This window comes from Enhydra lutris, unplaced genomic scaffold, assembly GCF_002288905.1.
Source record: "Enhydra lutris kenyoni isolate GAN:26980312 unplaced genomic scaffold, ASM228890v2 scaffoldscaffold3, whole genome shotgun sequence".
Taxonomy (NCBI): domain Eukaryota; kingdom Metazoa; phylum Chordata; class Mammalia; order Carnivora; family Mustelidae; genus Enhydra; species Enhydra lutris.
The window spans coordinates 71,585,106-71,607,107 of NW_019154087.1; the positions used below are offsets into that span (position 1 = coordinate 71,585,106).

A 22,002-nucleotide genomic window follows, 5' to 3' on the forward strand; every position below is an offset into this window, starting at 1 on the left:
TCTGCTTGAGATTCTCTCTTGCTCTCCCTCTGCCCCTCCTGCTCATGCACACTCTCTTTCTGTCTAAAATAAATAAATAAATCTTTTTTTAAAAAAAGAAAAAGAAAAAAAAAAAAACAATGAAATCAGGAGTCAGAGAGGAGTGGAGAAAGAGTTGGGGGAAGAAGGAGGAAAGGGCAGGAGGTGCCTTGTAGAGACCAGGAGGCCCAGATGTTGCCTGTCTTCCCTCAGCTGTGAGCCACGCCTGTGGGATGACCGTGGCAATGCCAGCCAGGGGACCCTTTATTTTGAGCCCTGTGCTGGCCCAATGGGCTCTGAACAGACTTTCGTTGCAGAAGGGGGAGAAATTCAATGTCGCCGTAAAGACCTGTAAGAAGGACTGCACTCTGGACAACAAGGAGAAGTTCCTGAGTGAGGCAGGTATGTGTCCCCGGGAAGGGACCCGGCCTCTGTGAGTGGGAGAAGACCCCCCGGGACGACACAGACCTCCAAGATGGGAGAGGGGCCTGGAACCCGGGATGGAAGGGTGCCAACAGCGCAGGGAGCCCTGTCAGGAGAAGGGGTTTCCCTCCACGTTTCTCCCACGGGGGACAGCCCAGCCTGTTTCCCCCATGTTGGACCTTAGAGCCACTCAGGCCCACATCCCTCTTGCCCCCAATTTCAGTGATCATGAAGAATCTCGACCACCCGCATATCGTGAAGCTGATTGGCATCATCGAAGAGGAGCCCACATGGATCATCATGGAATTGTATCCCTTTGGCGAGGTGAGCTGGGGATGGCAGAAGGGGAGCCCTGTGGCGACAGCTAGGCCACGGTTGAGCAGGGCCTCTGGCTGGGATGGCTTCAGAGCCTGGGCCCTTAACTCCCAGCTTCCCGCCCCCTGTATTCAGCCCAAACAACCCCGAGATAGGTCGTGGGGGAAATTTCTGGAACGTCTTGCTAACCTGGGTTTGCCGGGAAGGGCTTGGCAGCTGCCTGCAGGGTCCATGTCAGGGTCTTGAAGGCATCTTCCCCCTTCCTGCAGCTGGGCCACTACCTGGAGAGAAACAAGAATTCCTTGAAGGTGCTCACTCTCGTCCTGTACTCGCTGCAGATCTGCAAGGCCATGGCCTACCTGGAGAGCATCAACTGTGTCCACAGGTGGGGCTGGGGAGGAAACTGAGCTCCTCGAGCTGACCCTGACCGTGCAGAGGCAGGGGTCGTGCAGGTTTCGGAGTAGCACAGATGAGTGTTGAGACTGAAGCGTTGGTCCTGGCTCCTGTGACCACTAAGGCACCTGCTAGGAGCCCATTGTTTCATCTGAAAGGTAGACTCGCCATACATACCTCACGGCGCTGTTATTAAAACTAAATCCAAAGTGCGGGGCATCTGATTGTAGCTCAGGGCAGTCCAGCCCGCTTCACAGTGGGGTCCCCCACTTTCACGGACCTGGCTCTCCTCAGGCTCACCCATTCGGTGGCACACAGCCCAGGCAGGGGGACTGGACTGGGGTGCGCCGGAAACATCCTGGGGGCTGGGCCCTTCCCAGCCTGAGCAGCTGGCCCCTCACTGGTCCCCAACACCCCTGAACTCTCAAGTCCTCTCTTCCCCCTGGCTGTGGAGTGGGCCCCTTCTTCACCTGGCTTTGTTCCCATTCCCTGAAAGAAGGTTCCAGACACAAGGGATGGGATCCCCTGGAGGAGACAAAGGGGTGCTCCCAGAATATCGGGGTGACAGGTGAATGCTTCCATCCAGCACCAGGGACATGGGATATGTGGCCTTGTGAGCAATACTAGCAAAGCCGTGGGTGGGGATATAAATGTTCATTCATTCATCCCAGTCACTCATTCAGCACATCTGGAACTTTTATCCTGTATTTCCAAGTGCTGTCTTCAGCTCTGGGATCAAGTCGTAGTCAAAACAGACCCAAACTCCCTTTCCTTACGGAGCTTACTTCTAGCATCGGGGTAAAATTCGAGATATAAACAGTCATGAGGGGAAGGTGGTTGGATAATCTGTTTCCCTGGCAAAGGCTTTATTTGGGTAAAGTTGCCATGCTCTGAAGTCAGTTTTTTCAGTAACAAAGACAAATGATAGGGAATGGAACCTGCCTGTGAGAAGCGAGCTGACGAACCTGGGGTTAGAAATGATGCCAGGAACATGAGGTAAACTGAGTCAGTGAGCACTTCCCCAGAGAGGGGTGAGAGCTCAGCTCTGGATTTAGGCTGCCTGGGTTGACCCCAACCCCTGCCCCCCACCCCTGAGGAACCTACTGGACAATCTCCTTCAGCTCTCTGTGCTCCCGTCTCCTCTTCTGTGGGAGTCTGAGGGTCTCTCATGTCACAAGGCAGAGTGTGTAAAGTATTTGGGTGATCCTGACCATCCTAGTGCCCCCTGGAGGGTTTCTGGGAGCTGTTGCTCTTGGCCATGACAGAAGCCTACAGTCCAGTGGAGTTGCAGAAGCAGGCGTGAATAGTGACTGGGAAAGTTGTTGGGGCTGTCCCTTGAAGAATCAGCAGGGTGACAGCATGCCTGGCAGAGGGGAGGACACAGCCCACAGGGCAAGCATGTGGAGCGAGCCCTGGGAACCTGAAGTTGGCTTCACATTGGAGAAGGGGTGATGGGAGATAGAGCTCCCCAGGGAGGTGCGAGGAGGTGGCCTGGGGCAGGGGGACCTGGACGGCCAGCCCAGCCTCCTGGGGCCCTGGCCAGCACTCTTCTCCTTTATTTCTCTGTCCATTTGTCTGTCAGAACAAAACATTCTGAGCCTTCGCATCTCTCTCCCAGGGACATCGCAGTCCGAAACATCCTGGTGGCTTCCACTGAGTGTGTGAAGCTGGGGGACTTTGGCCTTTCCCGGTACATTGAGGATGAGGAGTATTACAAAGGTGAGGGATGTTCAGCCGAGGACCTGTCCCTGGAGGGGTCGCTGCAGCCTCACCCCACCCCAACAAAGAAAGAAGAAAACACTACAGTTGGTCAAGCCCAGGCCAAGAGTCTCTGGAGAATAGGCTGTAATTCTGGATCATTCTGGATCTTTCTTCGCTAAATAACCCCTGTGAATCTCTTTGCCCACCCAAAGCCTCTGTGACCCGTCTCCCCATCAAGTGGATGTCCCCTGAGTCCATCAACTTCCGCCGCTTTACGACAGCCAGTGACGTCTGGATGTTTGGTGAGTGGAGTTTCCCGAGAGCATTGGAAAGAGTTCTGATTCTGGAACCCACCCCTCAATGGCAAGGGTTCTGTTTTGCTCTAGCCACTGAGCAGTCCCGGAAGTAGGGGGGCTGGTGGTGAGTTGGGGACAACATGGGCTAAGGGCCTGCCTGAGCAGTATTGGTTAATCTTCCTGGAAAAGGCTCCTGAGGGAGGAATGCATTCCAGCAACCAGTCCCGGGGACTGACGTGGGGTCCCCCACCCTAGAGTGGATCAAACTCTGAGGTTGGTTCTGAGAAGGAGGCATAGGAATAGATGACAGGTGCTAGATGGACAGCCCCTTATAGAGCACACAGCCATGTAGATTACACCCCTCAATTCTCCACAGCCAGCCCAATGAAAACTCATTATTATTATACCCATTTTCCAGATAAGGACACTGAGGCTCAGGCAAGCCAGGGGCTTGTGTAGGCAGCAAGTTATTGGTGCTAGGCTTCAAACCCCAGCTTTCCCATGGTCTTCACTCCCTCCTGAGGGAAGGCACTGGTGGTCCCAACAACATGCCTTTGACAGCCCCTTCCTCCTCATCGCACAAAACCTAACAGCTCCATGTGGAAGGGGTCTAGGGAGGGAAACCTCTATTCACTTGCAGATGCAGGTGATGGGTCCCTCAGTAGACCCCCCCCACCGAAGTGGGCAAGTCCCCAGGGATGGTAGGGGTGAAGGCTGGAGAACTCTAGAGGTCCCTGGCAGGGTTTTCACCGGGGAGGGTGGGCTGGCGTCTCCAAGCAGGTGTCCTCCCCAGTGCGGGTCCTGAGCCCTCTCTTCCTGCCCTCAGCTGTCTGCATGTGGGAGATCCTGAGCTTTGGCAAGCAGCCCTTCTTCTGGCTGGAGAACAAGGACGTCATCGGGGTGCTCGAGAAGGGGGACCGGCTGCCCAAGCCCGACCTCTGCCCACCTATCCTCTACACCCTCATGACTCGCTGTTGGGACTATGACCCCAGTGAGCGGCCCCGCTTCACTGAGCTGGTGTGCAACCTCAGGTGACCATGGAGCAGGGGTGGGGGGCTGCCAGCACCAGGACCCCAGGCAGCAAGTCTCCTCTCCCACTGCTTTTAGGGGCTTACAACAAGCGTACGTCCCTGAAAGGGAAGCAGTTGGTGTCCTTGTGGCCACCATAACAATGGGAGAATTCAGGCTCAGAGCTGTGGCTGTGACGGGGTGGGGGTATGAGTCTTGCACCGGGACCTCCCTTCTGACCAACACAAAGCCATGTGTCCCAGTGGAACTGGCTGGTCCTCCCAGCAGAAGCACGGTACCCTACATGTCACAGAGGCTCAGCGGCTCAGTCAGAGGACAGGGGATTGAAACCGAGCTCACTGTCACATAAGAACACACAGACAGCAAGCCTGCGTAAGCCTCACCATCTTGGTATCTGTCAACCCGGAGCTCAAGGTGTTGCTCCTAGTATGCACTCCAGAAATATTTTTCAGGTTAGAGCCCAAAGTCTAAAGCAAACTTTCACCGATGTGCCTGTGCTCTTTCCACAGAGATTGGAGGTGTGCCTTACAGGAGGGCCAGCTCGGGCATGGGAACTGAATTCCCAGCAGGACCTTTGAGCCTCTGTGCCTTTCTTTGATCCTTCCTCCCAGATAGCAGGGAAGGGGTGATTGATGTTTGACCATTAAGACAGCGACCCAGGGGTCACCCCTCCCTTCTGAATGAAACATTGGCAGCCTGAAGTTCTGATGTTTCATCCAAGAGCCATTGTTCTCTCCTGGGTGCTGTCAGATCACATTTTAGACAGTCCCCCTGTTTCCTTGATGGCTTACATGCCAACAGCTCCTCCTCAGGTGGTCTGATTTTCTTTTGGCCTCCTTTAGGGCAGGAATCAACAAACTTTTTCTGTAAAGGGCCGCTAGTAAATATTTGGCGTTTTGCAAGCCATATATGGTCTCTTGTTAAAACTACTCAACTCCGCTGTTACAAGTTAAGAAACATCCATAGACAATACGTCAACCAATGCATGTGTTGCTGGGTTTCAGTAGGACTATTTAGGACTATTTGGGGCAACATAATTTGAATTTTATATAATGTTTGCATGTCATGAAATTTCTTCTTTTCATTTTCTTCAATCGTTAAGAAAATGTAAAACAATACTCTTTGTTTGGAGCCACATAAAAATAGGCAGGGGGCTGGATTTGGCCTATGGGCAATAGTTTGCTGACCCCTGCATTAGGGAATCGAGTGCTTATTCAATGTTAAAAACACTGACTTTAAACATTGCAGTCAATGTGTTGGCATTTTTTTAAGAGAAAGAAAAGAGTCCCTGGCAACTGCTTTGCAGGGAGGTACCCCAAGGGGCAAGCTGGCTACGCTGGGGCAGTGAGAATGATACTGAATGTGCTTGTGGAGCCAGGGTTCCAACACAGTCTGCAAGACTTCCAGCTTAGAAGATCTCTCTGTTCCTATCGCTTTGTTGGCTCCCGATTAACTCTAGTCTCATCTTTGGTCCTTTGTATGGGAAATTTGAGAAGCTAAAGGGTTCCAGGAAAAGTATTTGAAAGATGTAATTTGAAAGGGCCAAAGCTCTGGGGTGCTATGGGGAAGAGGGGGACCTTAATTCATTCGAGGGGCTTAAGAAACATGGGGAGTTGTGATAGGTGCTTGTCTGTGCGCTGAGAAGGATGCCCCTTTAGAGGGAACAGACAGCCCCCACCATGGATGGAGTTAGGAGCAGGCTTTCTGTGTAATTGTAAAGATATCCAAAGACCCCCAAGGAGCCCAGGATATCCCCCTCAAGCTACAGCCTGGCAGTCCTCCATTAGAGCTAAGACAGGATTTGATGAGTATTTCCTAATCATGTAGGCATAAGAAGGGCCCTTTTAATATCAAACTTTGAAAATTCCTCCCTGTGACAATAGTTACCTTTTCAGAATTTATTGACTGGAAAATGTATTAAGCTATATAGTGACTTTTTTATATGATGTACAGTGTAATTCATGTACACTTGAAAATCTGACACAAATATCGTATGTTCGGTAGCATAAAATATTTGGTCCACAGACAATGAATACATGTGAATACAATAAATATAGACTATGAACAAGTGAATTCAGGGACCCCCTGTGATCATTCCAGAGTCCTCTAGGGTCTATGATTCCCAAGGTGGGAAACATTGGATTGAATAAGAAAGGCAAGAAGCACATACATAGCTAACCCGGGATTTGAATCCACAACCATTACTCATTAGTACACATGAGGAATGTGTTGGTGGGTGGTTTAATGAAAAATAGGAGATGGAGAACACAGGCCTTGGTCATGAAGTTGGCTGGGATTTCAGTTATCTCCATAGGGGGATGGTGCCAATAGCAGGCACAGGAAGGCAAGATGCATGGGGAGGTGGTGGGGGACACACTTACACTACCCTGTAGGACTGACTCTCCAAGGACTTTTTCCCCACCATAGATCCATTCCTGTGATTCTCCCAACTTCACTGTTGGGGAAGCAGCCTCAGGGTCCATCTTTTAGCCTTGTAGGGGGGGTCTCCCCAGCCACTCTTCCAAGGAGACAGAAATGGGACCCAGCTGTCCTTCTTTGGGCCTCTCCAGGCTTCAGAGGAAGGAGTACAGAAAAGAGGCTCCAGGAGCATCTTTAACTTTGTTCCTGACCTGACTCCTTGGCAGTGACATTTATCAGATGGAGAAGGACATCGCCATAGAGCAGGAGAGGAATGCTCGCTACCGACCTCCCAAAATCTTGGAGCCCACAGCCTACCAGGAACCTCCACCCAAGGTAAGCCAACCCCTGGTCTCAAGGATCCTATGAATCAAGCAGAGCTGGGCCTCCATGTGGCCCCCTCCCGGCCAGACTATGGAACTTCTCCCTCTTCCTCCAGCAAAGGCAGGATATGTTCCTGTGGTTCTTTTGGCCCTCAACCCAACTGTCCTTCAGCATTAAATTCAGGCCCCATCACCTGGGTGCCCTGGCAGGTGTGATCTGAGGCCCCAAGAGAGCAGACCCCTCAGAGGGCAGCTAGGGCAGGGAATCACCCTGAAAACTCTTCCCTTGAGGATCTGGAACACTTTTCTTTCTGGTGTTTTTCACGAACAAATTAGATGTCCCTGAGGGCACATGAATGGGGAGTGTCCCACAATCCTTTATGTCCAGCCTCTATGTCCACACCCTCCCTGGCATCTCTGGACTCAGAATCCAGTGCCCTGCTACCATGCCATTAGGTGGGTGGGACCATATCCATATTAGGGAGCTCAGACTGCCATAACAAAATCCCATAGACTGAGTGTAGAGGCTGGGAAGTCCAAGATCAAGGCACTGGCATATTCATTGTCTGGGAGGACTATCTTCTTGGCTTGCAGATGGCCAACTTCCAACTGTGTCTTAGCACAGCAGAGAGATAAAGAGCTCTGGTGTCTGTTCGTATAAGGACACTGATCCCATCATGAGGGCCCCAGCCCCATGACCTCATCTAACCCTAATTATCTGACAAAGGTCCTACCTCCATATGCCATCACACTAAGGGTTAGGGCTTCAACATACAAATCTGGGAGGCGGGGATACCCAGACAGTCCATAACAAATTCCTATCTGCTCCAAGGCCTTTTCTCACTGTCCCTCCTTGCTTGGCATGCCCTGATCCTTCCCTCAGTCCGGGCCCACCTCAGTTTTCACCTCCTCCACGAAGCCTCTACACATGCCTGAGCCCTCGGTGACTTGTTACCTCTGGAAGTACTTCTGGAAGTTACCTCTTGAGAGCTGATTTGACAGGTGTTCTCATATCTAAGGAGGTTACACACCAAAGATCAGTAAACCCCTCCATTGGTGATGTCCCCCAGGAAGCCAGAGAGACTGGCTTCTTGTACCTTCTCATCACTCAGCATATAATGGGTGCTCAGTAAGTGAATGCAAATGATTTCAATGATCACTTTGCCCCTCATCTCTCCTTCATTCTGAATAAGCCTGACCTGTGTCCAACCCAGGATTCCCCTTGGTGAGCTATGCTCACTCAAGGAGAGAGCATGGCCTGACTCATCTCTGTGTTTTCTCTCCAGCCCAGCCGGCCGAAGTACAGACCCCCTCCACAGACCAACCTTCTGGCTCCCAAGCTGCAGTTCCAGGTAAACATGTGACCAGAGGGCTGGGAAAGTTTGGGGCCATTCCTCATCTCAGACCTTCCTGAATTTCCATTCTTGTGCCTTTGAGGACTAGCAATGACCTGCTTGGGTTATGGAGATGGCCTGCATTGACTCTTTCTTGGTACCTACAAGAGAATTTGAACTCAGAGTGCCCAGAGAGCAAAAGAATCAAAATGTAATTCTACCAGGCTGTCCTCAGCTAAGACTCACCTTAAGCTCAGTCCATCTGTCCATAGTGTTTGTTGCTTCGTGTGCCTGCCTATAGCTACTTCTCTATGCCAAAGGCCTTCCTGGCCCTCTACCCAGAGCAGAGCTTTCTGAGAAGGAATTTCAGGCAGCTGGGGACAGTTGATGTTCTCCAGAGAATGAGCTGCTCCCCATGGAGACTTTAGGCAGGACCCAGATGGCCAGAAGCTGAAAACAAGTTTCCATCAGAGCTTTCCCTGTGCCTCCATCATTACCAACCATGGGATCTTCCCAAGATGCTGGTCCCTATCTGAGAACGTCTCTGTCTTGTGTCTCTGTCCTGCATCTCAGTCATAGGGAGCCAAGGCCCATCTCTTTTCCCTTACAACCCTCAGTTCAGAGTCAGTGTTCAACAGTGGAGCATCTCAACCAACAGACACAATGTCTGTTCATCTTGTACTCCTTATGGAAAGGTGGTGTCCCATGGTCATATATTTCTCAAGGAAATTGTCCAGTACCAAAATAAGGCTAACCAAGAACTAAGAACTAAATCCTTGTGTGTATGAAGAAGAAAACCTTGATGCAGAAGATAGAAGCAATATTCCTAAGAAGAATCATACCTTTCTATGATGTTTAAAACAGTGATTAAATACAAACACACACACATTTCTGTGAGCTCATCATATCTGCCAGTTTGCGACATGTTTATAAAATGGAACCCCTTTCTGAAGAGTCCTGATGGACGAGACATGGACTCAGTGGGTCAGTAATGTATGTGGACCCCATTGTATGCAGAGCTTCATCTGGATGGCTGTCAGATGAATGAGAGGCCACAGGACCCACAGGCCCCTACAGGGGCTGCGCTGACTCCCAGCCAAGAGTCATGTGTGTCGCTGTGCCGTGTCTCCCAAACGAGACCAATGAAACACCCACATCACATTCTTTGTGAGCTCCTGAAGAGCAAGTGCTATGTCTCCAGTGGTGCCCATTATTTTTTCTCTGTGCTCATGTTTGTGGCAGCTAATTGTCCACCTTCTTGTCTTGTCCTGTGCTGGTGCTTCTCTGCTTCTCCTGAATAGGTCCCTGAGGGTCTGTGTGCCAGCTCACCTACGCTCACCAGCCCTATGGAGTATCCATCTCCTGTAAACTCGCTGCACACCCCACCTCTCCACCGGCACAATGTCTTCAAACGCCACAGCATGCGGGTAAGAGGGCTCTGCATGCTGGGTCCTAGCCCGAACTCAGGAGGCTGCTAGAGGGAGGTGTCTGGGACACCAGGAACCCCACATCCTCCAGCTCAGCAGCCCACCAGGAGGCTCTGTAACTTCCTCTCCTTTGCAAACGCATTGGAAGTTGGGGGCCACATCAGGCTGTGCTCCCAAGGACACTGGTTGGACCTGGACCTTCCCTATCCATACTTTGGTGCTATGTTTCCTGAGCCCTGGGGGGGTAGTGTGGCAGCTCGTGGGCAGAGGGCAACCAAGCTTGATGGTGCCAGAGAATAAAAGATCCTGGAGGCTCTGCCCAGTTCTGCCCTTCCTGCCTCATTGTTTTAGTTGCTAAATGTCTCCACAGTCAAAGGAAGGATTTCCTTGTGACTGGACTCCTGCTGCTATTGTAAAAGCTGATGTTGTGTGGGAAGGAGCTTTGGGGCTAGTGTGGGGCTAAGCCACTCTTCCCAGTCATGTCTTTGTGTAACCGCCAGTGAGGCCCTGAGTACTTCATGGACTAGCTTCTCATTGTCAAGTTTTGTGGGGGGGGGAGGAAGGCAGCTTTTCTTATAAAAGAGATACCTACTTGTCGCTTCTCAGCACCCATCTTCTCTTTCAATGGAGCACCCATCTTTCTTTCATGCCAGTGGTCATCTGGCATGAATATCTGATATACTTTACTAAACTGAGTCTTGATATGTGCCAAAACAAACCAAAGGCATTATTTTAGTTCTAACTCTAAATATATAACATATATTTATATATATAAATACATATAACTCTAATATACTAACTCTAGTATATATGCATGATATTTCAGGCTCAGTATACAGGCTCTAAAAGCTTTTGGAAAACTCCATGTTTATTATAAAAGATTTGAAAAATATGGGAAAGTTGTGTTGATATATTCTGTACCATTATTTTTAATTTAGTAAAATTTTGAAATGCGTAAGGTAACTTAGAATTCTAGGCAGTGAGATCTATTGTGAGCTAAAATTTCCCCTAACCTAGCTCATTTTCCTCTTTCAAATTAATTTAACCAATTTATATCTTAACATATACTTAACAATAATTAAACTGCATTTTAAAGTACACACTATAATTTAGGCAACGTGCACTTCCTCCACCTTCCTGTCCTTGACTCTGTTCATAATTGAGTTTTAGTGAGTTTTGCTTTAAAATGTGTCCTTTTAGAAAAAAGCAATTTTGCACATTTCCAGGGTGGCACTGCCTTTGTCTAATTCCTGCTTCACCATAAGACTTTGTTCAGTTCCATAAAGACATACTGTGCAGCAGGAAAAAAGGATCTTTTGTGTCAGGGATTTAGAAGTACTTGTCGTAAGGAAGGTCTGCCTAAAAGAATATAATGAATGTTTCTTTAAGTAAACAAAAAAAAGGTAAAAAATATAAAATCCATTTTATGATGTACATCAGAAAGACTGAGAAAACCTCTTTCAGGTAAAATGCTGAGGAAAGGTATAATAGGCTTCCTACAAAGTATCTGAAAACATTTAACAAAAATCAGAATGGTTTCCCCACAAAAACAATTTTTCTGCTGACTGACTCTCTTGCCTGACTCATCTGGGAATCTGGCATTCCACACAAGAGTCAGGATGGCAGCCATCTCCCTCTTGAAGACCTCACAACTGAGGTTTAAAATAATAATAAAATTTAGTGAACGACCTTGTGCAGGAATGCTTTTCCCGGGCACTGTCCTAGGTGCTGAAGAGAGAACAATGAGGTTCTGCTTTCAGAGAGCTTCAGGCAGCTAGAAGGAAAAGAGCAGGTTCACACTCACCTGTAGTGCAAGCTGTAGAGCTGTGAGTGGCACACAGAGGTAATGCGAAGGTGTGATGGGAGTTCAGAGAGAAGAATAGCTCTTTCTAGCTTCTGTTTTTTCAGCAGAGCCTCAAAAGATGGGGAAGATTTGGACAGGAAGAAACTGGGGTATAGGGGATAAAAGAGGCAGAGGCATTAGTAGGAGCCAAGACTGAGTGACGGGAAACCACAGGGCAAGTGTAGGAGCTGTTTGGCTAGCAGGATACATTTGGAGGTGGAAATAGAGCTGGCAAGATGGGAGCGGGATACTCAAATTACGGAAGGAGTCACAGCTTGCGAGAGTCATTTTAAGACACCACAGAAAGTCGATTCCTTTTTAAAGTGACCGACAATCTAAGTATGCATTGCCTGATAAGAATATCTGAGGTAACTTATAGACAAGTAAGCCCTAAGGTGATCAATTTTTTAAAGTCTTAATTTCTCTTTGAGTTTTAATATGAAATTGTAAGACATAGGAAAACATTCCCCACCCAATACATGTTAAAATATTTGGTGAGATGGTGATTGGGCCTGGGGCATCCTAGACAGTTGAGTAGCGGGAATTTTCCTTTAACACTTACAAAGCAATACAGTGTTTTCTTTTCTTTTCTTTTTTTAAAGATTTTATTTATTTATTTATTTGACACACAGAGAGAGAGAGAGAGAGATAGTGAGAGAGGGAACACAAGCAGGAGGGAGTGGGAGAGAGAGTAGCAGGCTTCCTATCAAGCAAAGAGCCCAATGCGGGGCTTGATCCCAGGACCCTGGGGCCAGGACCTGAGCCGAAGGCAGATGCTTAATGACTGAGCCACCCAGGTGCCCCATATCAGTGTTTTCTTGAGTCTAATAACTTCTTCTACCAGTGTTTAATCTTCTCACTCTGGTCTAGTTTCACCTGGAGATTCCTAGCTCGGTATTCAGAATATTTGACCCTTAGTTCTCATGTGTCACCATTTGTCAGTAGCCCGGGGTAGCTGTACCGTTGTGTCTGGAAGTTGTCGACATTCAGCACCAGGTATTTCTAACCCTCAAACGCCCTCATTTGGGAGCATCAGCCTCTGGGAAATATATCTTGTTCTATAAATTCTATGGTTGTAAAAGATTCTTATGTCCTGCAACTTTTTTTTTTTTTTAAATAAGATCTAACTCAGTAGCCTTCAGCTGAGAAGATCTTGCCTCCAAGAGGACATTTGCTGAAGTCTGGAGGCATTTTGTTACAACTGGAGAGATACTAAAAGCCTCTGTTTGTGGACCTGCTGCTGAGTATCCTACAATTTACAGGAAATCTCCCCCAATACAGAATGATCGGGCCCCACGTGTTCATGGTGCTGAGGCTGAGAAACCTGGTCTAACTGTTGCTTTCTTCACCCCATGAGAACAGGGACGTTGCATATTTTGCCATCAGTGCCCTCCTAGCATCCAGCCCTATGCCTGCCACATGGTAGCTGCTAAGAAGTAGGTGTTGAACAGAGTAACAAAGAATATTTCAGCAAGAAATCTAACTTGGGGGGGGGGGGGGGGGGGTGTATTGTTAGAAATCGAGAGCCGTGATTGAAGCTCAGTGAGCACTAGGCAAAACAGCCCAATATAACTAATTTGGAACGGTGTTGTTATAGTCAAGTGTGTTTTAAAGGGTTTGGTGGGGAAAATCTTTTTTAGAGGTTTGGCAGAGATTATGGCTTGCTAAAGTAGAGAGAGAATAATTTTTAGCATTCTGTGCTAGTGACTTGTATGTAAAATGCCCATTTTAAAAGCAAAGATCTGAAGAGACTGCTGGTCTGGATGTCAACGAAGGGTCCTGCCCCTGACAAAGGTCACCCAGGGCTTTATGCCATCTAAAGAATGACAACAGCCCTCTTGAGTCCAGGAGGCCAAGGTGATCGTGTGCAGCAGAAAAAAAAAGCCAGAGTTTGAAGGGACAAGCAGATACTGATATAAATGAATTCTGGGGAAGACTGAAGGGAAAGGAGGAGTAAGAAAACATTTAACACCTTCTGTTTCAGAACCCCCAGAGGAAACTATAGCTCCAGAGCCCTTCAAATGAGTTAAAAGGAGGGTTAAGTTAAATAAAGCTAGGGAAGGCGAGAGTATACTGCACATCTATAGATCCATATGGCTTTAAATTTCATTCTTCACTCTGCTCTTAGCTTATGCATTTCTTTTAGCCTTTGGTTCAATCACGGACGCTCCTACTAGCTTAATAAAGAGTACGTTTTCATAAAAAGGTTCCATCACATGGGTGCGTGCTGTCGCCCCTTCCCTCAGCCTGCATCCCGTCCCTCCGTGGACAGCTCTGCGGGATGGCACACCAGGAGGCTAGAGGGAGCACCGCTGTGTACGGTGTCTACACCGTGTGTGGACACCCTACAGTGGGGTTCCGGTGGCGATAAGCACCCCAGGCTTTCCAGGGGGCTGGCTTTGCGTTTTTAAATGTATGAAGTGACCATAACTATGACGTGCCAACTGAGAGAATACTGTTAGGGCAGGAATTTGAAAATGAAATCGTAGGAGCAGATCCTGGAATGGCTTAAATACGATGCATGTTCAATGCTGTGCTCTTGGGTTTGACACGACACTGCGGTATGGCCACGTGCTCAGGGCTCAGACCCTGTAACCGTCAGCATACAGGGCTGTGGATTTTGGAACAAACCTCATGAGAAACCAAGCGGCCCATGGAGGCCGAGACCCATGGCTCCCCATCCTCTTTGGAGGAGTGCCCACCTGGGTCTGGGCCCTGGACTCATCGTGTCCTCTCCTCTCTCCCCACGGTCCTCTCAGGAGGAGGACTTCATCCGACCCAGCAGCCGAGAGGAGGCCCAGCAGCTGTGGGAGGCTGAGAGGCTCAAGATGCGGCAGATCCTGGACAAGCAGCAGAAGCAGATGGTGGAAGATTACCAGTGGCTGAGGCAGGAGGAGAAATCCTTGGTGAGCAGCCCTGAGCCGTTGGGTACAAGAGGACCCCACTCTGCAGCACTGCCCAGCACTGTGTGGTAAAAGTGCTTGAATGGGAGAGATGTCCACACTACTGTGTCCTCTTGTGTCCCCAGCTGATGAGAGGGAATGCTCTCCGTGCATCCTTAAGGTTTTCAGTTCTAAAATCCTAAGTCATTTGCTTCGATTTCCTCCCCTTCAGGACCCCATGGTGTACATGAATGACAAGTCCCCACTGGTGAGTCATCGGGAAAGACCTCTGCCTTAAAGTCAAGGCCTGGGAAGGCGTTGGAGACAGCGGGACCCCAGCACAGGAGGCCCTGCCTGCCCATTCCTTCCCTTTTTGCCTCTCCCCCGGGAGCTCGACTTCTGCCTTTACTTTTAGCTCCACGAAGCTCCGCTCCTGGTTCCTGAGCTCCTGCTGGATCTCCAGCCATAGCGCATGCCCCCTCTGCCACAGGGCCCTTCAGGCTCTGAGACGGGGGTGCCTCACTGGCCCCCTGACCTCCAAGTGCACAGCTGAGGGTGTGGGGAACAGGTCAGGGTGGGGAGCGGGGTGCCTCCAGAGGCAGGCTGGTGACAAGTTCTCTTTCCTGCCTTCCAGACCCCAGAGAAGGAGACCGGCTACAGTAAGTGTCTGGGCCCTCCCTTTTAGTGGGAGCTTCCCCTTGACCTCTTGTGCTGAACTCACTTGTTGCCCACTGCAGAGGCCGTAGCGTCTGTTAGCCGTTTTCAGAAACTCTGCCTGTTCCAGTTCAGAGGGTGCAGGGAGGGCCCTTTTGGGAAAGGATAGCTATCCTCTGCTCCGTCTGCCACCCCCGCCCTCTCCCTCCCTCCGCCCGTCTCTCTCATCTCTCCCTCTTGCCTGGTCCACAGCCCTTGCCTCAGTGTATCTCCTCTTGCCTTTGGAGACCTTGGTGGCTCTTCCTTCCTGTCCTCCCTCCCTCTGTCGAAGGCTGTCTGTGGGGGACAGTAGCTCCACCTGCCTCTCCCAGCTGGTGCCTGTCTTCCCTACACCCCGGGGATGGGGGAGAAAGGGCAGGCAGGGGCAGCTGAGACCACAGGGCCTTTCCAGAAACTGCTGCTAAAAGGGGAGCAGGAAAAGCCAGCGGTGAGCCAGGCTCAGCACCCTCCCTGTAGGGGGTGCAGCTGACGGCGCTGGCGATGGGGATGATGACAGTGGTGACAAGAACGTGACCAGTGACAATGACAACAGTCACAGGAGACTGAACACTAGACAAGCACGGGCCCAAGGTGCTTGCAAATGTCGGCTCCAACCTCCGGGCAACTTGATCGGGTAGATACAATGAATCATGTCCATTTTACAAAGGACGTGAAACTAAGGCACAGAAAGGTCAAGTAACTAATCCAAAGTCACACAGCTAGTAAAGAACAGAGCTGTGATTAGAGCCCAGGCCGTCTGGTTTTAGGGTCCCTTCTGAGTGAACCCTGCTGTTTAACAGATGAAAAGGGTGGGCCAGGGAGTGTAAGTGAGCTGCCCCAGGTCACACGGCTGTCTGGTGGCAGAAGGTGAGAAAGTAGAACCAGTCTTCCGGCTTCCATTCCCTCTCAGTCTTCCAGCAACTCCACAGGGCTTGCGCGTGCCTTTGCTTTTCAAAATGTGGAGTGAATAGTGTGGCTCCTCTGCTGTTTCACTTCCCGGACCCCCAGATGCTCCAAGTAGACCATCAGCCCCCTTAGCTGCTCTGGCTGAAGTTCCTTCACCGGTGTCAAGGCCAGAGTGTGTGCTTGGGGGCCACTATGAACCCTGCAGAAGCTGGAGCACCTCCTGTAATCATCCCATCTCCACTGCAACTGTAGCTTTTTCTGTCTATCAGATGGACGGCAGTGCTTAACTGAGGGGGGGGCGTGGCAGGGAGCCCAGAGGTTATTTTCCAGAAACACCTTCAATCTTAGTTTCCCTGGGTCTCCTGGTAGCTTAGGAGAAGGGGTTGGCTTGGTTATCAGCCAGCAGGAAGGGAAGGGCCAGGGTGCCCAGACCTCCCCACCACACTCACTCTCCCTCCCCCTTGCAGCGGAGTTCACGGGCCCCCCACAGAAGCCACCACGGCTGGGCGCGCAGGTATGTGTTGGCGGGGCTGAAGCTGGTAATGACTTTGAACCAGGGCTCCCCAAGACACAAGGCCAGGGGCTGTGAAGATTTCAGAGGCCCTAAGAAATAATCCAGTCCAGCACCCACATTACATAGCTGAGGCCCAGAGAGAAATACCTTGTTTAAGGGCATATAGTGAATTCATGAAAAAGCAAGGGGAAGCCAGTCTCCTCATCTCCTGTGCCCCCTCCCTGACCTGGAGGAAACCTCACTGATCCAGCCCTAGGAGCAGGAAGTGTGGACTCCCTTCCTGTCTCAGGCTGTCCCCTTGTCTTCCTGCACCCACACTGTTCTTGCAGTAGCCTGGGACCAGGTGCTGGCTTTTCTTACTCTGGAACAGTGGTTGTGAGCCTGGGCTCCCATTAGAATCATCCAAGAAGCTTCGAAAACCGCCCAGCCCCCAAACTCAGGAACCCAGGTGATGATCTCATTGGTCTAGCGTGAGACCAGCCACCAGTACCATTTCAAGGCTCCCTGACTGACTTGTCTGAGAACCACTGCCCTGAAAGCAGAAGAGAGGGATGCACCCCCCAGGGCAGGGCATCATTATTTCAAAGAAGAGTCTTTTCAGATTCGGCTGGTGGCTGTGTTGGCACCAGTAGTGTCTGCCCAAGAAAGAATCTCAGTGTCCCCCAAACTCACGACCCTCCCCTCTGGCGACTTGCTTTCCCCTCCCCCCAGTCCATCCAGCCCACAGCCAACCTGGACCGGACAGATGATCTGGTGTACCTCAATGTCATGGAGCTAGTGCGGGCTGTGCTGGACCTCAAGAACGAGCTCTGTCAGCTGCCTCCTGAGGGCTATGTGGTGGTGGTGAAGGTGACAGCCATGGACAGGGCGGGTGGAGGCTGCCCCTTCTGGCCCTGAATGGGAGGGGGTGGCGCTGGGCTCCCTTGTCCGCCCAGCAGGTGCCTTTCCCAGAAAGTCTCCCTTTAATGCAAAGTGGCTGGTGGGAATTTAGTGCCAGGGAGTTGACGGGGCAGCTGCCATCCTAGGAGGGCTCCTCCCTGGGGAAGCACAGCTTTCTCCGAAAACAAGAGGTGATTGTACCCCCACCCCTCTCTCCCACAGAACGTGGGCCTGACCCTGCGGAAGCTCATTGGGAGTGTGGATGATCTCCTGCCCTCCTTGCCGTCGTCCTCTCGGACAGAGGTGGGTGTACTTCTCCCAGACAGCGTTGTCGGCGGTCACTTCTGCCCTTCGCCTTCACCTGCGCCAGCTGCGTTTCACACAGAACACTCAGGAGGACCACAGGGCGGCCTCCTGTCTGCCTCCCCACCTTCCACACACGTGGCTCTGCACAGCAAATCTGAGCGGGACCACGGGGAGGGCGAAGAAGGGGGGAGGGTGCAGAGCCAGTGCCCAGGAACCCAGCCAGCCTCCTAGGGGGAGTCTCCCCCTTTAAGTCTTAGACAGTTGCGGTGATTCCGTAATGCACAAGGGTGTGCAAGGGAGGATAGACCTTCCCTTTGCCTTTTCCCTTCCCAGACCCTTTATCTAATCACCTGCCACGCTAAGGCTAAGTGTGCTACAGTACTGGGGTCCTGCACTTTGCAGGTGTGATTAACTTAAGGATCCTGAGATGGGGCAATCGGACTATGCTGCCTTATCCAAGTGGGTGCAATGAGGCCCAAGGTCCTTGTAAGAGGGTGTCGGAAGCGGACATCCTTTAAGAGTCAGAGAAGGAGATGGAATGACAGAAGCAGAGGTTGGGATAACATCACTGCTGGAAGGATCCACAAGCCAAGGAAGGCAGCAACCTTTAGAAGCTGGAAAAGGCAGGGAACAGATTCTCCCCTTGAGTGTAGGAGGAGCGTGGCCCAGCCATCCCCTTGACTTTAGCCCCATAGGACCCATTTCCAGCCTTCTGACCTCCAGGAGCAGAAGAAACTAATTTGTGTTGTTTTGAGCCACCCCACTGGTCATGGGCTGTTACCGCGGCCATAGGAGACTCTGAACATAGTCAAAAGCTGAACACTAGCGTCTTGGAACATGGGTTGGTTGTCTGCCTGGGAAACCAGTCATGGGGCTCAGCAGAACCCATGCCCTCCCGCCAGGCTGTGTGAGCCACCGACTCCCAGCGACACAGCTCAGGGGATGGCCACATGACATCACTGTACCCACAACATGTGACTGTCCGAGACAGGATGCAGGAGGGCCTGGGCATTTCCCAGCCTTCCTCTGGGTGACAGTAGCAGCCCATAGAGGAGCCCCAGCTGGTGCTGTCCCTTCCCTGTTAGAGGTCCTTACCCTCCACGTGATGGCTCCATTGTTCGTTGCACTGGGGAGTATCTTGGGTGCTGAATCTGCGCTCTTAGCAGTGTGCTAGGCACTGGGATGTGGTGGTAAGCCAAACCCTACAGCTCAAGCCACGGTCCCCGGGCTCTTGAGTTGAAGGTAGACAGCTAACTAATGAATAAGGGCACCTGTCGCCCGACGTTCACTCTACCCTTGGGTCAGCAGGAGGGGGTAGAGCAGTGAAGGAACGGTCTGTGGGGCTGCGTCAGGTGGAGCTAGGATGGAGTGGGCTAGGGTCTGGGGCATCTGCAATGTCTGTCTCCAGGCCACATGGGGCCTTGGATCAAACTTGTCCCCCAGAAAGCTTGTGATTGCCTCGGCCAAGCCCAAACAGGATACTTGCACGGCTTCCCCATTCTCCAAGCTTAAACGTCACCACTGCTCAGGCTCCCAGCCTCTCAAGCATTCTTTTCTTACAGATCGAGGGGACCCAGAAACTGCTCAACAAGGACCTAGCAGAGCTCATCAATAAGATGCGCCTGGCCCAGCAAAACGCCGTGACCTCCCTGAGTGAGGAGTGCAAGCGGCAGATGCTCACGGCCTCCCATACTCTGGCCGTGGATGCCAAGAACCTGCTGGATGCAGTAGACCAGGCCAAAGTTCTGGCCAATCTGGCCCACCCGCCCACAGAGTGATGGAGGGTGGGCGCCACCTGCCTGCATCTTCTGCCCTTGCCTGTAGTGTTCCCTCCCCTGCCTCCCCCTGGCCCCCGCCTTGCCTTCGGTCATGTGGGTCTTCTGGGGGAAGGCTGTGGGGAGGCCTCCCCTTGCCACTTTGCACGACCCCCTCCCCCCACCCAACCCCAGACTGTGCTGCTCAGGCTGCAGCTGGACAGAGGGGATTCAGGGCTCTAGACGCCTGAGGGGCGGGGCAGGGGTGTGTGACCAAGAGGGCTCAGAGGGAGCCCTGCTGCGGCTGGCCGCTCCCTCCTCACACCCACCTGCTCCGCTGTGGTCACACTGGTGCCCCTAGTGGTCACGATGGCTTTCTGCAAGGACATGGCAGGTCTATTGGAGCCAAGCTATTCCTTCCTGTTCTGCCCACGGAGGTCCTTGGATGGACCGAGGGGCTGGGGAGGGGCTTTCCTTTGGGGTTGGGCGGCTGGCGAGATGAGGGATGGGCCTGGCTTTCTTGTACAGTGTATATTGGAATTTATTTAATGTGAGTGTGGTCTGGACTAACAGCCAAGTGCCCCCTCCGAGGCGGGGACCTGGGACCCAGTCCAGGAACAAGCTATTGGGAGTCTGGGCACAAGGCGCTGTGTGGTCTACACGCCAAGCATTGCGGGGGAAGGGGAGAGACGAGGGCAAAACAGGACTCAGACCACAATCTGCTCTCTTCCCTGTGCCCTTTCTCTCTTCCCTGACTTGGCCCCTTCCTTCTCTCCCTCTTTTCTTACTTCCCCTTCTCTCCCCCACCCCCACCCCACCCCCCCCACCTGCCCAATCCCCCCCCCCACTTTCCCGTCAGCCTCACCCCTCCTTTGTGTTTGTGCAAAACACTCTTCTACCTTCTTTCTATTTGACTTGTGGATGAATTAAAATTGTACCATTTGCTTTGTGGTTTGGTTGTTTTGTTTGCTTGACCTGCTCTTTGGAAGGAGGGTGACGTTGACCTTGGGCCACTGCCCTGGAAGAAATTGATTGTGTTCTGTTGGGCGTAGGTCAAGAGCCGACGCCAGGCTCGAGCACGGAGGGGTGCGTGGTGACACCAGGGGGCAGTGGGGTAAGGTGTGGGCTCCAGGCCCTTCTCCCCTGCGCCTGACCTAAGGGTGACTTTCCAGTGGGGACCAAGGGAAGACCCCTCTTGTGCTGCTGTGTGAGGAACACCGATGGCACTCTCCCAGCTGGCATGCGAGCCACTGGAGTGCAGGGGGCTTGAATGGTCCTGAGAATGCTGAGGAGGGGTCCCGCAGCTGAACGAGCACCAGCCTTAGCTTTATTTCATCTCTTTACTCACATGCAAGGTGGGTGGGAGATGGAATAGCATGAAGGAACAACACTGCACCAGGAGATGGGGTCTGGGAGAGCCAAGATGGACCAGAAAGGAGGCTGGGGGACTGCCCCTGCAGGAGTTGCGGGGGTGGGGGGTAGGGGGTAGCCAGAAACCAGATTGGCGGCTGAGCAGGGGAGTTTGGGGAAGAACTGAGGAGTAGGGGCCTGGCCTGGGTGTTGCAGGCTTTCTCTGTGTTTGTCAGGGAGAAGTAAGTGGAGTACCCCAAGGCCCAAGGAAACCAGAAGTTCACCCCCCTTGGCTTCCTATCTGGGGTCCGCACACCGTCCAGAGAGCCAGTGTCTGCTTCTGTTAGTGGCTGAGGTTCTGCTCTCTGAGGGCTGGACAGGCGGGGTGAGGTCTGACCTGGGGGCAGGAGCTCCCCCCAGGCTCCAGCATGTGGCTGCTGGCTGTGGATTGCTAGATTCTGAGATGCGAGGACTCCTGGGCTAATCCAGAGCGGCTCAGAAGCCACTGCAGGACTTCAGGAGGGACTGGGAGGCCAGGCTGGGAAGGGAAGCCGTCCCGCAGCTTCTGCATTTCCACAGCAGTCGAGGTGCAAAGCAGCCCACCTCACTCCCTTCAGTCACTCCGAGCAAAAGTCCTGCGGGCTGGCCATCACCTGCCCCGTGAGTGGGTGGGAGGAGCAAGCTGCAAGCTTGAGTCAAGGATGACCCAGGATACCTTCCTGGTTTGTCAATGTGCATTCAAGGACAGATGGCAGGGACCACAAAGTGGCCAGACCTCTTGGGGCCAGCTAGTGCGGAGCCTGTTTCCTGCGGGAAGCTGAGGGGGTGTTGCTACAGGTGAGGGAAAGCAAGGGGTTCAAGTGAGCTTCTAGGCAGGTGGGATGACCCAGCTACTTGCATCCAGCCACACCTCCCTCTGCCACCCAAAAGGTCTGACCTGTACCTTTTACCCCACTGGGGCCCTGCTTCCCCCTTTCCTTCCAGGGAGGGTCAACCAATGTTAGACCTGCAGGATCAGACTCAAGATACCCGAACCTGCCTTTCCAACCTCCTCCCATGGCTCCCACACTGGAGCCCCATCTCAGCCTGCCTGTTCCTGACACCCTGGGCTCGTTCTTGAATCCAAAATGCTGTTCACAGTCCTTCCACCCCCTGAAGCACCCTCTCCTCTCTTCCCCATGCACCCATCCCTGGAGGT

At 51.9% G+C, this 22,002-nt stretch overlaps 1 protein-coding gene across 2 annotated transcripts in view; it reads left to right on the plus strand.

Annotated features, from left to right (window-relative positions):
- Positions 1 to 20,273, plus strand: part of LOC111153692 (protein tyrosine kinase 2 beta) — a 121,389-nt gene extending 101,116 nt beyond the window's left edge. Inside the window, exons 16-31 of one of the 2 annotated variants that reach the window (XM_022512847.1) lie at positions 336 to 420; positions 665 to 765; positions 1,026 to 1,141; positions 2,768 to 2,868; positions 3,063 to 3,152; positions 3,973 to 4,177; positions 6,821 to 6,929; positions 8,203 to 8,268; positions 9,552 to 9,677; positions 14,280 to 14,426; positions 14,635 to 14,670; positions 15,037 to 15,061; positions 16,469 to 16,515; positions 17,227 to 17,364; positions 17,617 to 17,697; positions 19,263 to 20,273. In XM_022512847.1, the coding sequence (XP_022368555.1) occupies positions 336 to 420; positions 665 to 765; positions 1,026 to 1,141; positions 2,768 to 2,868; positions 3,063 to 3,152; positions 3,973 to 4,177; positions 6,821 to 6,929; positions 8,203 to 8,268; positions 9,552 to 9,677; positions 14,280 to 14,426; positions 14,635 to 14,670; positions 15,037 to 15,061; positions 16,469 to 16,515; positions 17,227 to 17,364; positions 17,617 to 17,697; positions 19,263 to 19,478 (1,689 nt within the window). In that variant the 3' untranslated portion in view covers positions 19,479 to 20,273. The remainder of the gene's footprint in view (positions 1 to 335; positions 421 to 664; positions 766 to 1,025; positions 1,142 to 2,767; positions 2,869 to 3,062; positions 3,153 to 3,972; positions 4,178 to 6,820; positions 6,930 to 8,202; positions 8,269 to 9,551; positions 9,678 to 14,279; positions 14,427 to 14,634; positions 14,671 to 15,036; positions 15,062 to 16,468; positions 16,516 to 17,226; positions 17,365 to 17,616; positions 17,698 to 19,262) is intronic. The other variant, XM_022512852.1, reaches the window with a different exon arrangement.
- Positions 20,274 to 22,002: the final 1,729 nt, after the last annotated feature.